General features: G+C 40.5%; 1 protein-coding gene across 6 annotated transcripts in view; it reads left to right on the plus strand.

The window, feature by feature from the left end:
* LOC106082505 (klarsicht protein) overlaps window positions 1-24,811 on the plus strand; it is an 841,622-nt gene that overhangs the window by 671,984 nt on the left and 144,827 nt on the right. For 5 of the 6 annotated variants that reach the window (XM_059361071.1, XM_059361070.1, XM_059361068.1 and 2 more), the window contains 2 exons: window positions 15,207-15,635; window positions 21,760-23,229. In XM_059361071.1, coding sequence (XP_059217054.1) covers window positions 15,207-15,635; window positions 21,760-23,229 — 1,899 coding nt within the window. The remainder of the gene's footprint in view (window positions 1-15,206; window positions 15,636-21,759; window positions 23,230-24,811) is intronic. The other variant, XM_059361073.1, reaches the window with a different exon arrangement.

Here is a 24,811-nt window from a genome sequence, read left to right on the forward strand (position 1 = left end):
CCCATTTGCCATCCCCAACGACCTACATCAATATTAAGTATCTGTATAAAATTTCAAGTGGCTAGCTTTGCGCGTTCGACCACTATCGTGATTTCGACAGACGGACATGGCTAGTTCGATTCAAAATATCGGGACGATCAAGAATATATATACTCTAGGGGTTCCTATTGTAGATCAATATTTCGAGGTATTAGAAACGGAATGACTAGATTGGTATACCCCCATTCTATGATAGTGGGTATAAAAAAACTCCCGAACGGGGAGGTGGTTGAAAGGCGTTGCATCTGGAGGGGGAAGTTTTCAAGTTTGTTTCTCTCTCCAGTAAGTTGCCATCATGCTCTGGTCTAGGGAGTATCGGGCCCTTGCCGTCGAAAGCGTTTTTCTATGCAACGTGCCTTATGCTCTCGCTTTGAAACTCCTCCTCACAGACTCGTGCCTGGCCCTAATTAGATTCTATCGTGGGTTAACTCATTTCGGGAGTGTGGAAGTTTCGCTAAACCCAGATATGAACCTCAACGGACCATCAGAACTCCATAAAATTACAAAAGAGTGTTTTAGTCCTCCCCCCAGAAGGCTGGGCTGAGGGGAGGGCTGCCGATTTAAGGCCGATTTTGTTCAAATTTAGAAGAGTGGACTTTATTTGGTTTGTCGACATCCGCAACGAGTTTGGTCCAGATCGAAATATATTGAGATATAGCTGCCATATAGAAAGAACAGCTGAAACTTGGAATAGTGAGTTACAATATGTCTTTCGTTGTTCGTTGTTCGACCAGATCGGACCATATTTAGATATAGCTGTCTTATAAACCGATCTGCCGAATTAGGATTTTAGTCCCATAAAAGTCCGATTTGTTATCCGACAAATCGGAAACAGTGAGTTGCACTAGGCCTCTCATTGTCCAAGTGAACACAGTCCAGATCGGACAAATTTGGATATAGATATATATGCCATATAGACCATTCTGCCGATTTAGGGTCTTAAAACGCCGTATTTTCTATAATTGCTGAAATTTAGAGCAGTGAGTTGGACTAGATTTCCCATTGTCCGAACCAAATTTGGTCCTGATCAGTCCATGTATAATAAAAATATGGAACATGGTGTTGCACTAGGTCACCCGATATCCGAACCACGTATGATCCATATCAGACCATATTTAGATAAAGGTTCCATATGGATCGATTTGCAGATCGCGGATCTAAATCCCTAAAATCCTCATTTATAACCAGATTCCCGTGAAATTTTAAACTGTGTATAAAGCTTCTCAGTACCTGAATCGAATATGATCAAAATAGGCCCGTAGTTGGACATTTGAATAGATAGATAGGTTTATAATAAAATAGGATAATAAATATATCGATGGTGGTGGTTTTCTCAGTATTTGAGATAATTGGCATTTAAAGTTAAAGTTAGAACTAACAGAATGGACCATTGTGCAAAAACTATGAGGGATGGGGGGTACCCACTTATAGTGAAGAAATCTCTTGATCCTAGGCATCGAGGGCTTCCTTCACTATAAGTGGGTACCCGCATCCCTTTTAGTTTCTGCACAGTGGACCATTCTGTTCATTCCAACTTTAACTTTAAATGGCAAATATCTCAAATTCTGTGGCCTTTTTGGATATACTGTTTTTTGATTCATCGCATCGAGGACATCGATAGCTTCCTTCACTATAAACGGGTACCCCGCATCCCTCCCAGTTTATGCACTTTTCGCTTTGGCCTTTTTTGTGTTGTAGATCTGTCCGTTATGCATTTTTTAATGTTGTTACTTAATTTTTTACAACACTTCCAATGTTTGTGGACCTTTTAGTGCTCTTGTTGCCGTTTTTGATGATTTTTTTCTTGATTTTATTTTTTGATCTTTTCTGTTATATTATAAGCATAGCTCTGCTAAACTCGTAACAGAGTGCTGCTAATTGAATGGGTTTGTGTCTCTGCTAGTTAAAGTTAACTTTATCTTCACCGATATGTCGGATTCAGACCATGGTTGGCATGCATGTTGGAAGTTATAGGAGAAATCATTATGCAAAATCAGTCAAATCAAATAATAATTGCGACCTCTAGATACTTAGGAAGGCCGTAGGAGAAATTATACAAAATTTGAGGCAAATCGGATAAGAAAAGGACAATCGAGAGATTGGTTTATATGGGAGCTATAAACGCTTATGGGCCGATTGAGACTGTTCCTTTCAAAAATGTTGTACTGTTCAAAAATGGAGGTCATAAAAGAAACCAATTTGCTAATTTTAGCTAAATCGGATAAGAATATCGCTCACTAGAGGCTCAAGAAATCAATTCAAGAGATCGGTTTATATGGGGGCTTTATAAGGATATAGCCCGATATAGACGGCGAATACACATAATCGGAGTTGAATATTGCTTGATGTTGTAAACGTAATGACAAAATGAGTATAAGAAGAAAATTGAAAAATAAATAGTCAATTTAAATGTAAAGGAGCGGAGTGAAAAAACAAAAATGTCGAAGTGGAGCGAATCCCTGGTTGTGCGTTCACCCCAGCATTCGGCTAGCAAACACGCAGCTGCTATGGGAATTTCTGCCACCACTGTTCGATGAATTCTCCATCAAGATCTAAAATTTTATGCCTATAAATTGGTGGTTGTGAAATAATTAACTGAACGCGATTTTGTTGCCTCTCACAATGCATGTAAAAGGCTGATTGACAGCCGGCCAGAAGAGGCGTTAGTTTTTTCCAGTGACGAGGTTCATTTTCGCATTTCCGGCTACGTGGTGTTAATCCGTGTGAACTTCACTTCAATGTGAATGGGTTGGTTACTGTCTGGCATGCGATATCGGTAATGGGAATAGTATCAAAAATCGACTTAATCAATGTATGATCAATGGAGGTTGCCATTTCGCCGATGTCATTTTTAGGACTACATGACAAAAATAATGGGGATAATGTATTAACCTGCAATTTTCAACCAATTTGGCTAAACTGCTTCGACATTGTTGTTGATTCTACCTCCTTCGTACTTAACTGCCACCAAAAATTATTAGGAGAATTCCCTTTACACTTCAAATTATGTTCTGGTTTTTTAAATTATTCTTATTTAAATCCTTCTCATCACGCGATTTTCATGAGGTCATCATACCAAATTATAAATAACACTTCAAAAAGTTTCAACATAGTAATGTCTGAAAGTCAAATATTTCAAATATTTGCCATGATTGTTGCGGAACGCATTTATATACGTAATTCACGGCAACATTAATCAACTCTCTTTATGGCCGGATCATGAGAACTAGCCTAAATGTCTCGAACATAGATAGCATCCATCGCATGGTATGACCCAGACGCCAAGTCACTCAGTCAGTCCCCAAAACTTAAAACAAAAATGATGAAATTATTATTTTAGACGAAATCCAAAAATCTGTTTTAATAGACCTAAGAAATTTGCTTGGCCTTGAGAACTTTTAAAAAACGCACATATACGCCTCGTTGTAACCATAGGAGATGTGCCAAGACATGTGAAATAAAAAGCAAAAATCGTGTGAAAAGTTTAGTCATCGTTTCAAAAAGGGCCTAAATGACCCTCCCTACATTTTCTTCTAGCAAAATGAACAACAAAAAGAAAAGCAAAAACATTTTTCTAAACAAGAACTTGTGAAATTTATACACAAACACTGAAATGGGCCTATTTTAACATTTGTGTTGTGGAAAATAACTGAAAAATTACTCGCCACTTTACAGTTCATAGAAAAACTACGCAAAGACATAAATTATGAGCTTGGGATTTTTATGTATTTTTTTCTTTTTTTCTTTCCTCCTCTTCTTGTGAGTATTTGTTTGTCTGGCCATTTCAAGGTTAGGGTAATGATTACATTTGGATAAGCTTTTAATGTTTTACGTTTTATTTCTTATATACAAATTGATAATTGTTTCTTTTTTTGAGAATAAGAAGCCTATGAGGAGGAGCCACCAAAACCCCAATGAAAATAATTAAAATCTTATGATTTGTTTGATTTCGCTTTGTTTGACTTTCAACGCCCCACTACGGAAGTTTCTAGCTGCTATCAATCATTCCAAATGCAAATTTACCAAGATGAATGTTTACAAATATTTAAACAGTAAAATAATGTTTAACTGGAAATTTTAAAATGATTATAAACAAATAAACAATCAAAAGGGTGATGATATAAATACGGCAGGGACTTAACTCACTAAAGTTTTTTTTTTATATCCTCCACCATGGGATGGGGGTACACTAATTTCGTCATTCTGTTTGTAACACCACATTCTTGATCGTCGTGACATTTTAAGTCGAACTAGCCATGTCCGTCCGTCTGTCTGTCTGTCTGTCGAAAGCACGCTAACTTTAGAAGGAGTAAAGCTAGCCGCTTGAAATTTTGCTCAAATACTTGTTATAAGTGTAGGCCGGTTGGGATTGTAAAAGCGCCTAATCGGTCCATGTTTTGATATAGCTGCCATAGAAACCGATCTTGGGTCTTGACTTCTTGAGCCTCTAAAGGGCGCAATTCTCCTCCAATTTGACTGAAATTTTGCACGTACTGTTTTGAAATCACTTCCAACAACTGAGCTAAGTATGGTCAAAATCGGTTCGAAGCCTGATATAGCTGCCATATAAACCGATCTTGGATCTTGACTTCTTGAGCCTCTAGAGGGCGCAATTCTCGTCCGATTTGACTGAAATAAATATCTGTGCTAAGAATGGTTCAAATTGGTTCATAACCTGATATAGCTGCCATATAAACCGATCTTGGGTCTTGACTTCTTGAGCTTTTAGAGGGCGCAACTACTTCCAAAATTTGTGCGAAGTATGGTCCAAATCGGTCTATAACCTGGTATAGGTGCCATATAAACCGATCTTCGATCTTGATTTCTTGTTATATATTTATTTATATTATATCGCTTTTTAATATTGTAAGTATTGACTTTGTAACCTTTTCAAGGTTTAAGGAAATTTACAAAGGGTGGGGGTTAACATGTTAAAGACCTTTAAATTTGGCCTGGCCGAATCTCCATGGATGGCATTTGAATGAGTTTTTTGACTAAGGAAATCAATCTATATAGGAGCTTTATCAGGTTCTAAACCAGGGATCCCGAGCGAGCACCTTTTTTCCGCTCCCGCTCCAGCAAAATGTGTTTTCGCTCCACTCCACGCTCCGCTCCGTCAATTTTTTTTTTCGTTCCGCTCCGCTCCCGCTCCCGTTCCTTTACATTTAAACTGACTATTTATTTTTCACACCTTAGAATTAAATTTGTTATAACGTTTTCAACGTTAAGCAACATTCAATTTCGTTTTTCGCTTCAATGGAGGCTATCGTAGCGCGGAGGTTAGCATGTCCGCCTATGACGCTGAACGCCTGGGTTCGAATGCTGGCGAGACCATTAGAAAAAATTTCAGCGGTGGTTTTCCCCTCCTCATGCTGGCAACATTTTTGAGGTACTATGCCATGTAAAACTTCTCTCTAAAGCGGTATCGCACTGCGGCACGCCGTTCGGACTCGGCAATGAAAAGGAGGCCCCTTATAATTGAGCTTAAACTTGAATCGGACTGCACTCATTCAATTTGGCTGAAAACGGACCATCGATTTTTCTTCTTAAGCACATAGTGTCATTTAGTGTCGCCATAAAAAGTTCGTAAACCAAAACAAGTAAAAACGTACTCAGTTTGGTCGTGCCGTACTTTGGATACCCACCACCATGGATAAATTTATTATCCTATGTTATTTTAACTCCACTATGTCCTATATCCAAATATAGACCGATTAGGATCGTATTTGGTTTAGATGCTGATATCTCAGTTTAAAATTTCAACGAAAACTGGTATCCTATTATGGGATTAAGACCCTAAATTGATAGCTATATCTAAATTAGGCCCGATCTCGACTATATTCGGTTGGAATATCGGGAGACTCAATATATCTCACTGTTTCAACTTTCGGCGAAATCGGGTAATAAATGCGACTGTTATGCCTTAAAGCCCTATATTAGAAAATCGGTGTATATGGCAGCTATATCTAAATATAGTCCGATCGGGGCCATATTTGACAAGGGGACTAATGGAACTCACTGTTCCAAATTTCAGCCAATTTGGGTTATAAATGCGGTTGTTATGGCCTTAAGACCCAATAGCTGTAAATCGGTCTGTAGGGCAGTTATACCAAACTATAGTCCGAACGAGATTATATTTGACATTGAAATCAAGGGCTCTAACAGAATTGAGACCCAAAATCGCCATATCGGTCTATTTCGCCGCTATATCCAAATATAGTCCGATCTGGACCCTATTCGTTTTTGGATTTCGGGAGGCCTAATAAAACTTTCTGTTTCAAATTTTAGCAAAATCGGGTTATAATTGCGGATGTTATGGTCTTAAGACCCTTTACCGGCAGATCGGCCTATACTGCATCTATACCTAAATATAGTGCGATCGGAACAATATTTGACAAGCATGTCGAGGGGCTTAGATGAGCTCAAATTTTAGCTCAATATCTTAATTTTTGAAGACTGTAGCTTGATTACAACACACGGACACAAAAAGACGGACGGATAGGCACACCGACATAATTAAATCGCTTTAGAATTTTACGACGATCAAGAATATATATATTCTTTGTTGGGTCGGAAATTAATATTTCGATGTGAGAAAATGAAATGGCTAAATGAATAAACCTCCTATAAAAATTTCTATAACCAATTTTTATTTTGTCGGAGCGGATTTTGAGATTGAAAACCGCTATAAAAATTATAGCTCCCGCTCCTGCAAAACTAGCTGTGCTCCGAATCCCTGTTCCGAACCGATTTGGTTAAAATTTATCATGGATGTAACAAAACACAATTTGGAAAATTTCGACAAAATCGGATACTAATTGCGCCCTATAGAGGCTCAAGAAGTCATATCGGGAGATTGGTTTTTATGGGAGCTGCATATCAAAACATGGACCAATTTGGCCCATTTACAAACCCAACCGACTTACACTATTAGGAAGTATTTGTGCAAAATTTCAAGCGAACAGATGGACGGACAGAGTTAAGTTAGGTTAGGTTGAAAAGAGGGTGCAGATACCACTCTCCTAAGTTGGCTCACTATAGATATACACCTAAGACATACAGTAAGCGGCTTGCTGTGCACACTAAAAACTAAACAGAAACCTCGAAAAAGAAAATTTTAAGTAAGGAATTCCGTGATTACAAAATCCTTGATTGCTTTCCAGGCGGCAACTAATTTAATACAATAATGTTCAATCAAAATGTACAAAATCCATAATTTTTAAGGACAAGCGGTTTACGTTTGGCCAATCATCTTTTCGTGTAAAAAATCGTATTTTGCTGTAAACGAAGCATTTTTGGCGTACAAGAAGATTTTTGGCTTTACCAGGAGAAGGAAGCTGGGTGTTTTCAGGGGACCTATCCTGGATAAAGTGAGCAGCTCCACTGGCCTCTTTCCGTTGGCCTAGTACATAGGCGGTTTTCTGCACCAGAAACAAAGTTGGAGAGGGAACATCAACACAATGGAACTGAATAAGCAACCCCATAGGTAGTATTTAGGGGTTTAGCCCCAACGGTGCACTAGATGTTTACGGCGGTTGTTCGGCTAATTCTCACCTATGGATGCATGGACCGGCAAAGGGGTCGCTGAATACTAATGAATACTAATCTCGTTCTTAGACTTTTGTTTATAAGTTGGGTGTGTGGCAACGAAGATCGCAATAAGACTAAGGGGGTCAGATACTTGACGCAATTCTACTGTTCTGCTGGGGGATGGAGATGCGGCGGGGCGGCATGCTGTATGCAGCTCGACTTATTATAAACCGGGGGAGTCTTTATTTGGGATCTCTGTGCTGTGGGTCTCCGCTCTACCTGCAAACCGCTGTATGCAAGGATGGGTCGTTCTAAATTAGATGGGGCACGAAGCAGGAATCTTCATTGCTTTCCTTGGAATCGGGCAATTCAATAGGGTTCTGGACGCCATTTCAGGCGGCTTTCTTTGAGGTCTTGAAGGCACTGGAGATGATTTCGATGCGGGAACGGCGGCCCGATCAGACTGACACTGAAGGTGCTGGCGTCGTGCCATTAAAGGTCAGAAGATGCATAAACCTTCTTCGAACTATGGCAAGGGCTGTCAGGCTCTGCAGTGTCCCGGCCCATCAAGGTGTGGAGGCAAACCAAGCGTCGGACGAGCTGGCCTGGAATGGATGGCTGATTGTCGCAGATCGTGCTAGGGAATCAGTGAGTCCTCCACTGTGCGACCTTATTGATAGGGTGAATGACCGGGCGAGTGAATCTTTGGTTGGTGTTGTGGGTTGCAGGATCGCAAGAGCTCTATGGCCTTGTATTTCAGAAAGAAGGACGTCGCTCAGTGGGATAAAATCGAGAAAAATAGTCAAAAATATGCCATTTGAGAACCGATAGAGATAACTCTTTGAAATAGTTAGGGCTGAGTTGTTATAGAGATCATGTGCGAAATTGGTCAGTGGCCCAGGCGTCACTTGGCAGGGACCCCAAAGTTTGTCACCATGGCATTTCAAGAATTGCTCGCGCTGCCAAACCTTCATTTATGATCCGGTTTCCAAATATTTCTTTGCTGAATAGTACTCAAAAATACCTACAAAAAGTCCAGCTGGAGTCTAAAATATCTATCCTGGTATCGGGAATACATATTCGACATTAAGTTTTTATTTTTTGAAATTTCGGCCGAGACCGTTTTTTTGTATTTTGCGATTTGCAAAGGCATTTATGAGTCGATTTTCATTTTGATGCATGATTGGGATGTGAAAGAGATGTCTGTACTCGTTCTCAAAAGGCAGTTTTTTTGGTAGTGTTTTCCTATTCTATCCCACTGTGTGGCGTCGCGCCACATTGTGGGATGATGGAAGAAGCTTCTACGAACCATGGGAAAGGCTTTCGGGCTCTACTGGAGCTTGGGCCATCAAGCTGACGGCCGACGAGCTGACCAGAAAAATATCGCTGATTGCCGCAGATCGTGCAACGGAATCAGTGAACCCTCCACTGTGCGATCTCCTTGTTAGGATTGACTCCTTAAACGATAGACGCGATATTCGCGTGGGCTGTTGCTGTGGGTTGCAGCTTAAAAAAGGCCTTGTGGCCACGTATTTCGTGAAAGAGGACATCGCTTATCCTGGAGTTGAGGAAGCATGACTTCGGATTGCTGGTAGAGGTCCAAAGGGGTCATTGCTCGAAGTGGCCGACGAGGAATGGATCACCAATTGCCGCAAATCGTGCTACGTCGTCAGTGACCCCTTAGCTGTGCTAGCTTCTTGGTAGGGTGGGCGCTTTCTACAATGACCGCGCGAGTGGGACCTGGATTGCTGCTGTGGGTTGCATGATAGCAAAGGCCCTGTGACCGAATATTTTGCGATTCAGGTCCTCGCTTATCCTGAGGAAGCATAACATCGGATTGCTTTAGGTGTCTCGACTAATCATTGCAACGTCAGGTCATTGACGTCGCTTTGAACACAGAGAAAGACAGATTTGTGCATTATGTGCGGTGACGACGAAGAATTGAAAACAGTTTAGCAATTGCGAGAAGGATAAAGATGAACACGTCTTCTGTAGAGGCATAAATTGGCTGACGGGATTATAATCTCGCCGTTCTTGTGGTTGGTTTGATTTTTTTCTGTCTTGTACAATGCTGTGGTGAAATACCTCACAAATGTCTGTAGGAGAGAAAGAAGTCTGAGAAAAACAAATAGTGGTTTTTCTCAGTCTTCTTTCTTCTCTACATTTTTTCAACCTTTTTCCCTAATTAATGCTACCGACATTTGTGAGTTATTTCAAGGAAGCACGCTGTTCGGACAAACTTCTAATATGTCTATGAACATTCCATTAAGGAACAGGGGCTAACTTCTCGCATATCAATGTGTGCTATTCGAGTTTAAGCCCAGTGATAAGGAACCTCCTTTTTATAGCCGAGTCCGAAAGGAGTGCCGCATTGCGACACCTTTTTGGGGTGGCATTGTTAGATGGCATAGTACCTCACAATTGTTGCCAACATTAGAAGGGGATAACCACTGCTGAAAATCTGCTTCTAATGCTCCCGCCTGGAATCGAACCCAGGCGTTTAGCGTCAAAGGTGGACATGCTAACCTCTGGCCTCCACACTGTTCGGACTCGGATATAAAAAGGAGATCCCTTAAACTTGAATCGGACAGTGTTCAATGATATGTCGGAAGTTTACCGCCTGTTCCTTAATGGAATATTTGTGAGCAAATTTGCAATTTGGATGCAAAGAATTGGGAAATGCGATCCATATAGGATGCGATCTTAAAGCACTTTTACTTGTTATATTTTTCTTATTTTGTTTTTAGGTAGGTTTATATGATTTTGTAATATGTATATATTTCATAAATGACCATTAAAATAAATTAAATTTTTTTTGCAAGCAATGTGATGAGCATTTTGTCATTGTCAGATTTGTTTGTGTTGCCTTTTATTGTTGTTGTTAATAATTTTATTCGTATTAGCTGACAGCTTAACATGATAACAATAAACAGTCCCAATAACCATAAATACTGCTGCCACTACTGTACTACTTTTAATGACAATGGCATATGGCATGACTAACAAGAAAACGAGTAGCATTTGTATTGTAAGCCTGCTAAAAAATTGAAATGTACAACTGCGACGAGTTGGAACTGTCAAAATGGTCGCGCATATCTTGCCATACAAGATGTCGTATGAGTAAATCTATATGTCCATGCCCACAATGTTGGCGATAGTTTTATGTTTGCGGCAAAAACACCCACCACACCCACATTGCGATATGGCAAAAGCGTACAACGGGCATGCGCAAATTCATAATCAAGACAAACAAGCAGGCAGGCAGGCAGGCTGGCATGGAACCACCATTAATATGTATGATCAGTGAGTTGTTAAGACCGATTTATCGTGTGCTAAGTGTCATGTTTTACTTAACGATTATCATTTAGAGATAAAGAGAGATCAGGTCTATATTACAACAAAAAGCTGGTAATATCCCAGTTTGAGTTGGGGTTTTATGCTGGAGTTTTAGTTTTTCCATCCTTCTTGTGAACTTCAATTTATGACGGTTAAGATGCTGCTGGGCCAATATTTTGAGGTGTTGTCATTGGGAGAACATAATGAATATTCTTTGAACTACAAAAGTTTACTTTGTTGTTGTCTATTACACCATTTCCATAGCTCCATTCCCAACATCCTGGTTCAACAACTCTGTCATCTGCGATTAAATTTGTAACGTCTTTCTTCTTCTTTTTATAAACATTTAGATTGCAATTCATTTTCCCACAATTGCAATGTGTTATTGCCATGTTTTTTTTTTTGTGTTGCTTTGCATATTGAAACTCATTTTTCGGTTTTTGTATTCCTTTTTTGGTCAACGACGTTTGATGATTTTATATTTTCCAATATTCGATTATGTGTTTTACGAGCAAGAAATGCAATAGGGAATAAGTCCTCAACATCTTTATTTGGCATGCCACTCAATGGTAGCCGTACAGATAGTTGACAGAACGTGATGTAATATTCGTTTTTAATCCTAACTAAATTGGCTTAGCTTATATTCCTGTCACTCTGTCATACCTTATAGGGAATGAAGTATTTTGATGTGAAATTAAGAAATTAAATAAACCTTAAAAGTAAAACTTTTGCAGGCTGTTATGGCACAGCAGTAATCTTACACAAAATTTTCTGAAAGTCTTTTTTAAGAAAACTAATGCCATTGTTCCTTGAATGCAACTATAAAGTGACTGACGAAGAACTAACTTCAATCTTCGCCAATTTGGGATTTATCGCAGCTATTTTTCTTATCTCTGGCTGCTGCATTTATTTCATTTTGTTTTTAATAAACTAAACAAGTATTTGATATTCTTCCCAAGAGAAGTCTTCCCACTTGCTTCTTAATTAAGCCTACAAGAACGTCAAGAACCCTCAACATCCGGTCCAGATCGGAATACATTTTGATATAGCTGTCATATACTACACTATTTAACTTCTTAAGCCCATTAAAGGTGCATACCTTACCCGATTTAGCTGAAATTTGGTAGAGTTGCGTTAGACTATTGGATATCTGTGCCTAATATGATCCCTATCTAGATATATATACCATATAGACCGATCTCGTGATTAGTTGTCTAGCATCCATAGAGGCATAGTTTTTGCCCTATTTAGCTGAATCTTGGTACAGTGAGTGGTAAATAACCCTAAGAATCTGTGCCGAATGTGGTCTGAATCGGTTTTATTAGTCTCAGTGAGTATATTCATCTATCAATCAATCACTTGAAGAGTGGGTTCGCTTAAAAACCACAGAATCTGGTTGAACAATACTCCACATTAAGCTTACAGTCTTCTCATAGTTAAGGTCTAAACTACCACTTTCGTGTCACGCTCATGATGGTCAGCTTTGAGTTTTTTTTTTTTTTCTCGTAACCAACACGCTGGTGATGTCTTCTATTTATATATGCTGTGCATTGCATCGACATTAGGACAGTTTAACATTGGAGGGGGGAAAAAGAGAGTCGTGTTTATTGATATTCGTCTTAACTCCTGAGCGCCAATGTTGGTAGGAAAGACATTAGCTGAAAGTAGATTCCACATACGAATGGTTCGGGCGAAAAATTAATTTTCTTGGTAATACATAGTTTGGTCAACTGGCCCACCAACTGAAGAACGGTTGTAAGTTTCTGGCAAGTCTTGTATTCTTGGTGAACATCCTAACGCCAGGAATAAGAAAACGTCTATCACACGACATGAAAGAAACGATAGAACAACGCTGCCCACAATGTAGAACCCAAAGTTATTTTACGTTGTACCGGATCGGTTAAGTTGAAAAGAGGGTACAGATATTAATCCGCCCATGCTATTATGGACATACACCTAAGCCAGTAATCGGCTTGCTGTGCTCTCTAATTACTAAAAAGTAATCTCGAAATAGAAAAATCAAGTTAGGAATTTCATGCTTCTTACAAAATCCTTGATTGTTTTCCATACCAGGCCCCTTACTTGGTTCATGTCTGGAATTGGTATGTCTCAATCCAAGTACCGATGTCTGTTAGCCGCGAAAGTCGGGCAATGACATAGGAAATGCTCCAAAGTCTCATCATCTTTCCCACATGCCTTCACTTTCTGCACCGATTTGCATAAGTGGTCTCGAAGTCCCATGTGTCCCGTTATGATACCGAAACCAATATTGACCTCCTTCTTACTTCCTTTCAGTAATAGCCTCGTCTTCTCACGATCCGGATCTCCCCATAGGATTTTGCCGTCCTACCGACGTTTTCGCTATTCCACGCCCTTAAATCGGACTGCCTCGATCCGAAAGGATTCCGGTTAACCAAATTTATTGACGGCGGTCCTTTGGCCATCTTTGCTAACTTGTATGCTCTTTCACTCACTCTTACTCCACTAAGACTCGGCGCGCAAACGTTGCGGATTGTGCCATCCTCAGAGAAGGCGTTAATCTCCTCCTCCCAATCCAAGACTGTTCGTGACCTTACCGTCCTGGTTGTTATTGCCCAGATGGCCAATTGACTGTCCGTGAAGATGTTCGCACTCGACGTCCTGACCATAATAAGGTCCTGCAGGCCATTACGGAACGCATGAGGTGGTGTAGTGTTAACTCGGGGACGTCGAGTGTGAATATCTTTGTTATTGGCCATCGGGGCAATAACAACCAGGATGATAAGGTCACGAATGGTCTTCCATTACTTCCTCACATTTTTGTCAATTGAATCAATAAAAAATATTTTAAAACAAAACAATGTGGTCGTTTGAGTTGGTAACACTTCGTGTCAGCTACCCTGTGCAACAATGGGAAACATTTATGCAAAATTTGGAATGGATTGCAAAAACTTTCTGGTCTGTCATCAATGGAAGGAGGTGGACAAAGTTCTTCTTTTCGATCAGAGGTCACTAAATACTATAACCGGACACTGTACGTTGCCTTATGGGCGGCGAGCAAGAGAGATGGCCATTATGATTACTGTAATATATGCAGATTGATATAAATTGGATAGAGCACCAGGCAGTAGTCTTCATTGAGTGACTTGGAGTAAAGAAAGCTGAACGAGTATAGCGTCTTTCAATCTACGCTGTCCTGGACCCTATGGAGATGATTTCGATGCGGGAACAGAAATTCTTTTTCTGTTTCACTTTCAGCATATTTTCGGTTGCCGTTTTTACTAACAAATTTCTTTCAGTGAATATATAAGCGTATCGGTTAGGCGTTGGCTTTCTACGCTTTTCTCTTTCCCTGGTATCTAGGTCTGGTCTAGGCACTCACAGCGTCGTCCTTTTTCTCTTACAGAGTGTACCTGTTTCAAATTGAACTCACCTTGATATTTGGTTATCCATTAAATCTAAGCCAAGGGCTTGGACCAATACTTCGAAATACGATGACATGGCATTTGTTTTTTAATGACGGCAAATATGTGCGCCTGTCAATCAAACTTACTCAAGGCTGTGTCCTTGTTCGATCTTACTCACACATATGGCTGAGAATAGCTCAACATAGACCTTATAGTCTTCTCATGATTTGGGTTTAAGTTGTCTGAGATCAATCGGTCATTAATATCTTCTTCGTTAGCTGATTTTCATATGGCTCCCTGTTCTGGCTGCCGGACCACCTACTTATTTTGAGTAGGCGTCCTCGCAGAGTGTGTTGGACGAAGTGGTTGGCGATGCACAGTCGTCCTTAAACGAAATCAATAGACCAGAAAACAAGAGCTCAGTTCTAGTTAGAATTTATTGGTTTCGTACTACAGATGGTTACAAATAATATGATGTGAATTCTCTAACATTATATAACCGACTTCAATTTTGGAAATGTTGGTAGCTTTACAGCCGTATTCTAAAACGTATTACACTCCTTCTAGGTCTGTCATAATGGATAAATGCATATGTGGAAATCTTGACTAAGCTTTCAAGTTACAACTTCTGTAGAATCTACAAAGATACCAAAGTTTGTAGCTAGAGAATACCTTATATATTTAGAAGCTTCACACTGACACATCCACAAAGGCTTTACATGAAGAATTCTTCTGATTCTAATTGGTAGATATTAACCCTCGCAAATGTTGAGGTTACAAGTTTGGTATCAGTTTTACTACCAACTTCAGTTCTTTGATTTGTTCAAAGTTTGCCTTTTTCGTATTACAGTCTTTAATTTTTTTCTTGTTCTAAGTTCATGCTCATGATTTTTCCCATTTCTCTTCTCTTTTCAGGGTAATTTAACTAATGAAGATCTAGATAGCGAAGATATAGATGATTCAATTGATTCTTCAAACGAAGATAGTTTCGATGGTCATGTAGAGCCATTAGCAGCAGTTGATGGCGCCACCGAGGATGATTTAAATGATTTGCCTTCCGATTTAGAAAGTGACATAAGACATCATTCATTGTCATACAACGATTTGCAACAGCAACAACACCAACAGCAGCATCATCATCAACAACACTGCCATCACCAGCAACTGATCCATCATTATCATCATCATCACCATCATTCTCATCGTTGTTGCAACACCAATGACATCGAGGAAACTGAAACGTTGAACGTGTCTTCTCAACAGCAGCAGCAGCAGCAACAACAACCACATCATCCACTTCCATCGTCTTCATCATCGACTTCACGTGATTGTATTCAAACTAAGGTAAGATTTCGTAATAGAGCCACAAATCAGCTTCACTCTATGACTAAACAAGTAACGATCATTCGTTCAACAATTTTGATGTACTGCTGCAACGTTGTTGTACATTGATGTCTTCTTGTTATGGACACATACATTTTAATGTATTTTTGTACTAAATATATCCAACCTCTCCTAACCCCCCACTCCCCCCTACTACGATCTAACTTCCAATGCCTGCTCCTAGACCGTGAATGAAAACTAACTAACCGGCATTTAATTTGTGGATAGGTAGATAGACATGCTCGTCTCTCTTAACATTTGGAGGACGTCTGCCGCCAACCAACCGGCAAAATTGCCGACTGAATACAAATCTCCTTCGAAATCAGTAACCCTCCAACCGAGATGGGTAGCAGCAGTTATACACAGCGTTACCTAAATAATGGCAATGCATTAAAACTTTTCGAGATTGTAATTTATTTTTGGCGAATAGTGTTGTCGTTTACCAGGCTTGTTTTATTTATTTTTTGTTTTCAAGAGAGCGAGGGGGAGTATAACAAATTGTACCATGTCTATTTAGTTTTAACTGCCTGCCCCCACAATGCAACACACAGAATAACCAAATCTAAAAATGCATGTAAAGTATTGTCAACTTTTTTGTTTGCGATTTTATTTCGATTTAAGGAGCATTACCCTTTTTTGGATGAAAATGATGTAATATTGTTGCAGTTTTTGTTTTATTTTTTTCTCAATTCATACTAAAAATCAAACTGACAATACAAATTTATTCAAAATTTATTTTTATATGGGTATTTATCCTGTTGCCAAACCAAACCACCAAAAACGTTGGCAACACTTCGGTGCCTGCTTTACATCAGTTTCGTTACCTATTTAGCATATGTCGACAGTTATCGATCGATTGTTCCTGTTTTTTTTTTATTCGTTTCTCCCCCATGGTGCCCCGAAAACATGGCATATATTTATGTGTCCATTCTCTTCGTATCGCCAAAGAATTTGAATTTACAAATTGTCACGCGATTCGAAATAACGGAGCAAAACATGACAACATGAATGCAAGACAGAGTTGCCACGAGAATAGTCAAAAGAAGAATTTGTAGGTTATGTGTGATTAGATATTAAGTGTGTTCGTGTACTCAAAAATGTGTGCAAAATTGCACAAATTGTTGGTGGAAGTCGTTTGCGTTTATTTGACAGCAGAAGAGAGCGGGAGAGTGCGTGAGAGCGAACAAAATTTTAAGAGTTTGATAATTGAGAGCTTGCAATTTTCTACTGCAGGTTTTTTCCCATCAGAAATTTGCAGCCTCGAACATCGGTTTAATTAAAACCACCTATTAAATTTATATAAATAGCAAAAGAAAGTAAAAATTGTTCTTACTCTCCTGCTTGTTTTTACTGGAAAAGTACGCGTACTGACCTATTGTTGACCATGTTGTTCTGCGGGTTGGATCTTGCACCGACTCGTTTTTGTTACACTGTGAAACCATAATAGGTTTTTTTTTCTCACCCCCCGACAATGAGGTTTGAGGGAAATCGCAATAAGGCTTAGCACATCCCAAAAAGTGTTTGGCATTTTCAAGCCAACCTACACCAAAGAGCTAGTGTCTTCAATATTTTACATGATATGTTTTATGACAGAAATATTTATATTACTTCTAGTATCCTTGGTATTCAAAATGAACAATATCGGTCCATGTTTTATAATTTTAGGCATATGTTCCAATATATTTGGCCGGAAAGCTCTCATTGGGAATTCTCATTAGGTTGATATCGGTCCACGCTTTGGTTAAGTCGCCATATTAAGGTACCGTCCGATTTATGGTTTTTTTTTTTCAACATCTTGGCACGGAGACCTCAAGTCTATTGTATTCGCCTTGGAAGAGAGAAGATAAAAAAAATGCAGACAGAATCAAACAGAGGTCCATCATCAGTAAAACGAAATAAGAAGGAAATGAGGAACAAACACACACGAAAAAATAACAATGTTGGGCAAAAACAACCTCCGCAGACTTCGTCAGTAATCAAGAATGAAGAGAAGGTTGGTTAGGGTAGATTGGAAAAGGGGTGCGGATGTTCTTCCACCCCATGTCACTATGGACATACACCTAAGCCAGTAATTGACTTATTGTGCGCTCTAAATACTAAAAAGTAACCTCAAAAACGAAAATCTAAGTCGGGAATTCCGTGCTACTTACGAAATCCCTTATGTTTTCCACATCACCTCCGAAGTTGATTCATGTCTGGTATTGTGTCCCCAATTAAGTTGCGATGTCTGTTAGCCGCGAAAACTGGGTAATGACATAGAAAATGCTCAAATGTCTTATCATCTTCGACACTTGCCCTAACCATGCCTCACCTATTTTGCATAAGTTTTCTCGTAGTCCTGTGTCCCATTATGATACCAAAAGCTATACTGACCTTCTTCTTACACTCTTTCAGTAATGACCTCATCTTCTCATTTTTCGGATCTCCCCATAGGATTTTCGCCATCCTACCGACAGTTTCGCTGTTCCACAGTGTTACATGCGCCCTCGTCGCTTACTAACTTCGGGTTAATAAAATTTATCCCAGTCTTGGTTAATCTTTGTCCTTCACTGCCAAATCGTCTGCTCTTTTATTCTCCCTTACACCGTTAACAAGGATCGTATTCTGTCCTCTAGCTTTGATTCATCTGTGTAGCATGAACTTTCAGATGGCAATATCAGATATCCATCAATCTGAGATTGTGCGGTCGGCGGCAGTGCCTCGAACTCGACCTCAAGTGTCGTTTCAGGTACCCGATCCAAAAAACTCATGGAAGCTACTGTAGCGCAGAGGTTAGCACGTCCGCCTATGATGCTGAACACATGGGTTCGAATCTTGGCGAGACCATCGAAAAAAATGTCAGCGGTGGTTTCCCCCTCCCAATGCTGGCAACAATCCCCCTCCCAATGCTGGCATACATTTGCTATAAAAAGGTAGCCCCTCATCACTGATCTTAAACTTGAATCGGACTGCACTCATTGATATTTAAGAGTGCAGTCCTTAGTGGAATGTTCATGGGCAAAATTTGCATTTTGATCCGAAACCCTATTTCTTTCCATGCCCTGCTTCTATCCTTTATTCATTCTCCCATCGCCTTAACTCTTATAGCCACAGTGGCTGCCTCAAACTTAATTTGTTTATCTGTGGGTCGGTTTTCTTGTATAGTCTCGAGTGCCCTAATGGGCGCGGTCCTCATCGCTCCGCATGTACCAAGACTACATATTCTCTGATCCTGTTGTATTATCCTTACGTTGCACTTTTTTCCATTACAGTCCACCAAACTACTGAGGCCTAAGGAAGTATTGGTCTAATCACGCTTCTGTAGTGATTACCATACGACCAAAACATATCGCTAGTCCCCTACAGGAACACCTGGTTACCGACCACACAGTCTAAGAACAATCCCCTGCCGCAAACCGTGCTAAGGCATGTTATCAAGTATGACATTCAGCGCCTCTTTTTGGGTACGCGTTTAAGCTCCAGTGACGAGCACTGTCGTACTACCCTGTTTCTTTTCGAGTTATAACGGTTTACAGCCTGCTCCCATATCATACATGATTTGGTGAGTACTGGTCGAACCACCGCCATAAACTTCCAGTGTACTGTCCCCTGCTTACTCCGCCAACTTTCTGGTAAAAAAAAATCCCGCCCAAGTACTTGGAAGAGAGCTGTAACTCTAGCCCATTCTGGGGATGGCCCTTCCTCCCTCAGGACAGCCCCCAACTCCTATCCGTACCAGACCCGAATCTTAGGTGAGAATAGACCAAACCACTGCCATAAACATTCTGTGTAATATCTTCAGCATAGTCGTTCCTAAATAGTTGAGACAGGAATATAGCTCATGCAGTTCCCTTCTTACCCTTTATTCAACGTTCCTTCTCCAAGTTAGTTTCTGGTAAAAAAAAATCAAGACCAAGTACTCGGGAGAAACGGTAGGTTAAGTTACGTTAGGTTAGAGTGGCAGTCCTTTCTATAAGTCAGCTACAGGGGCGCCAAGAAAATGGTAACTTTACCCTAACTTGGTGGTGGGTCTACGGCCATTCGGGCAGCCTACCTACCGAGTTGCGACAGGAGTACAGCAGTCGACTTCGGACTCTTTTCTGGACCTTGCTTCTCCAGGTTAGTTTCTAATTAATAATCACTCCCAGATACTCCGCAGGAGGCGGCAACTCTTTCCCATCGAGGACAGACGATGCAAATGTGCCCAGCTTTCCTCTTCTGGCCCTTTTTTCGATTTTGCAACATTATTACATCTTTCCCATTGTATCCGTTTTCTGGACTTAACCGCTCCAGGTTAGTTTCTGGTCAAAAATCAATCCTAGATACTCTGGAGGAAGCGTCAACTCTTCCCCATAGCTTAGATTTCCCCTTTACGCTTAGCTTTCCCCTTTAACCCTTTTCTAGGCTTTGTCTCTCCAGGTTAGTTTCTAATCTTCTGATCATTTTCTGAACTTTGCTTCTTCGGGTTAGTGACGACATAAAATCGCCCAGCTTTCCCCTTCTAACCCTTTTTCAGACTTTGCCTACTCAGGTTAGTTTCCGAACTTCAGATCATTTTCTGGACTTTGCTTCTTCGGGTTAGTGTCTGGTCAAAAATCACCAACAGGTAGTCCGGAGAAAGCGGTAACTCTTCCACATCCTTTCGTTTTGTGAGAATGGGCATTCGTCAGCGTCCTCTACTAGCGATGTGTTGATAATCCTACCATTCAACGCTAAAAGAGGGGGGAGCTGCGAGTCCACCAGACAGAGTTGTATAGACCTTCATTTTATTTAAAGTTCTATGTACAATGGAGGCTACCGTAGCACAGAGGTTAGCATGTCCGCATGGTCAGCATGAAGGCAGGGGTTCGAAACCTGGCGAGAAGATCAGAAATAACTTTTCAGCGGTGGCCATTCCCTCCTAATGCTGGCGGCATTTGTGAGGCACTCCGTTCGGACTCAGCTAAAAAAGGAGGTCCCTTATCATTGAGCTTTTACTTGAATCGGACAGCACTCATTAATATGTGAGAAGTTTGCCCCTGTTCCTTAAGGGAATGTTCATGGTAAAATTTTCTTTTACATGTCCAATAAAGCGAGGCCACTGTGGCGCAGAGGTTCGAATGTCGCCTATGACGCTGAACGCCTGGGTTCGAATCCTGGCGAAAACATGAGAAAAAATCGTCAACGGTCTTTGGGCAGGGAGTTGCTAGGTTTTCCCGTTTTTCGGATGAAAATCACCATAAAATCTAAACATCCAGTCAGCACATAGTCCAGCAAAACGCAGCTCCTTAAAAATCACCTCAAGGAGTTGTATTGTTCACGTATACCAACCTGTCCTGTCGACTTGTAGGGTTCAAATCAGGGCTGCGGAGCCTGACCCTCGACTCCGACATCAGGTTGTAGTGGGAGACGGAGTATTTAGTGGGGGCAAGCATGCTCAAATCCATACCGAAATCCGGCTCAATAGCCCAACTCCTACTTCGACTGGGTCCTCAAAACCCCGAATTCAGTCGAATCCGCAGGCCTGGTTCAAATGAATTCACCGCGCATACTATCTTTCCCCCCTTTATAGTAACCTGAATCACGGGACTTGGGAATATTTGACAAAAACCTTTTAAAATCCAAAATCGGATAGAACCATCGCATGGGGGTGGACGTGAACCGAGATAAAACCTTTTTGCAAGGGTGTTTTCTACTCTATATGAACCCGAAATAACAGATAACAGCCAAACCGATTGGAAAAAGTCGCTAGACTTTCAAAATACACAAAATTCATCGATATGACGGCTAGCAAAATTTCGACCAAATCAGTTGGAAATTTTCGACCAAATCAGTTGGAACATTTGGCTATAATATTCTAAATACAATATATATTATAGGACATCAGAGATACGAAAAACAATATCATATTTGTTTTTTTAGTTATCAAGTGGCAACTCTGTCAAATTGGTTAACTTTCCCTAGAGTTTCACCCACCAGTTATTCCTCCTTCCTACCCCTGTCTAGTTTTAGTATATGTTTTAAATCAAAACTAACAAGTGTTCTTACTTTCAACTTCCTCTACACCCTCTCTGCACTCTGCTGCAATCCTGTGTTGTATCAAACTTTCTAACCACACAACGTTTAGCTTGACTGTGAAGACGACGAGGGTGACGACGAAGACGAAGAGGAGGGATACGACGACGAGGCCGACATTGATGCTGACGAAATCGATTGTCCCACCAAACGTAATCAGCGTAAACAGCAGCAGCGCGGCTATACCAAACTTCTAGTCACCTTTGACCGTTCCAGCAATCGATCCTCGTTGGCTGGGCATCAATTTAAAACAAATCTTAGCCTTACCGATTTCGAAGCAGATTCTGAAAGTTCAGATTTGGAGAGTCTGCAACAGCGTATACGCAATCAGCGTGGCGACGGCAAAGGTTTGCTAAGCACCTATAAATACCTCATAGCGAACGGTAGTTTTCCGCCAACGAAAAAATACGCCTGTCACCATAAAAAGCCAACGGCGACAACTTTAACAGCTACATCATTAGTCTTGGCAACAGCCACAACTAGTGCTTCGGCATTGGCCACTTCACCGCCGGCAACGGTTGGAGTTGAAGTTGCTGGGACAAATGCTGTGGCGGCTGCAGCCGGTGAAGTAGCAAATAATCCTACTGAACTAGAAAGTTGTGAAATACATGACATGCAAACAAAAGCTGTAACAGCTACAACAACTGTTGTTGCCCAGACAGAGTTGCTGGTGAATGCAATGGTGGTAGCCAATGATCATCATCTGCAACAGCAGCAGAAAGTACTGCATCATCAGCAGCAGCAACAGCAGCAGCTGCACAATCACCAGAGATTGACCCTTATGGCGATTACACAAAATAGCATGACAACAGGTTCGGCGGCAGCAAATCTGGCTCAATCCTCAGGGGGCCTTTCTTCTTCATCCTCTTCGTCGTCATCGTCGGGTGCATCGTCAGCCTCTTCGACAACTGGTAACAGCAGTTCTACCGGCGCTCTTATCGACAATCTTACCAAGCAACACAAGTTATCGAATGGCGGCGGCAGCAGCAGCAACAGTGACAACAATCAGCAACACCATCATCATCGCCATTCGCACCAGCCACCTCATCATCACCATCTGCCCAATGCTGGTGGCATCGCTGGGGTGATGGGAGGTGTAGTAGGTGCTGTTAACGGTGCCATGAAACAGAAAAACATTGCCATTATTTCGCCCAACAATAGTCACAATGGCATCGGCGGCGGCGGCAGCAAGGCTCATCATCACCATCCGCCGCAGCACCACAAATCGCCTACGGTGTTGCGCAAACACCATCATCATGAACACCATCATGCCGCTGATATTTCAAAATTCAATCGTTCAAATCGCAAATCGAAAAATTGTGCCATTTTCTATTTTAAGCACTTGGACACCGACAACGAGACCAACTACAGCAACAGCAACTGTGGCGATGATGTCCATGATATGATTGTTGGCGGCGATGGCGTAGACAATGGCAGCCGCCTTACTGTTGGTGTCGATGATGATGGTATTGTTAGTGGCGGCGCCCACCTATCGTCGGCCGCTTCTTTGCACGCAAGTGATGTAAGTAGTAACGAATGTGAATGAAGTCCCTGATCCATAGCCACGCAATTCACATATAGCCGTTTCATTATTTCCTATCTCATGGGGTGTCATGTTGTGGTGGTGGGTGACATTTTCCTTTGTAAGGTGTCACATGATGCACAGTGCTTCGGATTTACAGAAATAAAACAGAAACACAAATAAAGTAACATTATGTGAAAATGAAAGATCACCCTGTTTGTTCGGCATTATTGAATGAAAACTAATGATAAACGTTTGGATCACGAAATAGTTTTTTTTTTTTGTGTATTATAACACCCATTGTGATAAATGTCTACTTTATCAGCAACAAAGAACTCATAGATTGGTTACATTAATATAATATCACGTGTCACCATGTGTTAGTAGGCGAAAATATAGCTAGTCAACACATGGTGGCAAGACCTTTTTTGCTGCTAAAGCTCGCATTTATTGAAATTGGGCATCATTTTTCCAAATACACGCGTTTTGTGATATAAAAAGTGATCATAACCTCTTTTAATCAATGATGCCGAAAAACTCTACAATGCTTCAAAACAAATATTTACTATGATTCCGAAGCACTGTGCCTTAACATTTCCTATCATTTATCCCACCACGAAATCATTGACTTGAATTCATTCATCAACCTGTGGTTGCCTTTGGTATGGTCCAAATCTTCATATTTTATAATCATGGTATGACTTTTTTTACTTATTTTTGGTTACGGGGTAATCTAAGTCAAACAAACCATCAACATTATATGTGACCACTTATCTGTCTTTGGCATTAACTCACCTACTTCTCTCCTCCGCGGGAGTTTCTTCCATTGTGATATTGTTTATTCAGTATCGTCTGGTAGATAGCTCCATTGGCGTCCCGTTCCGTTGTCCCATTGCTTTGCTGTTGACACTGAAATGATGACGCATATGCTCCATATTTTATCATTCATCAGTGTTTTCTTCATTTTTTGTCGTTTGTTTTTGAAGTTTCTTTTGCCGCTTTTTCCATCTTTTTCGTGTTGTTGGTTGTGTTTTTTTGCGTCTACAAATAATTTATTGCATAGTATGATTGTGTGTAATCTATGGTATTTCCTGGTTTGTGGTAAGAGTCACCCGGTATATGGTCTCCCTTGTCATTCCTTGTCGCGAATCTTTAACTTGTCTGGATGTTGGATTTTTTTTATTTACATATTCCGCCAGATTGCAAAACAGAGACTTTCATTCATTTTTTCCCGAATTGATGGTGTTGGCGGTCGAGGATATCGTCTTTAAGTTGTTCTACAAAAATGATGGGAATACTTTTTAGTTTATATGTAATACTGATGTGTCTAGCATTGTTTTTATAACATAGGTATATGTATATTGTAAGTTATCTTTTTGGAGTATTCTATGGGTCATTTAGTCTTGTATGTCGCATGTATGTATTGTGGTTTTGGTATGTTATTGATAACTAATATTTTCCATGCAACATTATATTTTTCAAAGAACTTCTCCAAGATTTGACTAACACAATTATTACAATAAACTTTAACATGGTTCATATAAAGCTTAAGTTTCAAACAATAAAAGAAACAAATGTGGCC

Source organism: Stomoxys calcitrans, chromosome 1 (assembly GCF_963082655.1).
Source record: "Stomoxys calcitrans chromosome 1, idStoCalc2.1, whole genome shotgun sequence".
NCBI classification, from domain to species: Eukaryota; Metazoa; Arthropoda; class Insecta; order Diptera; family Muscidae; genus Stomoxys; species Stomoxys calcitrans.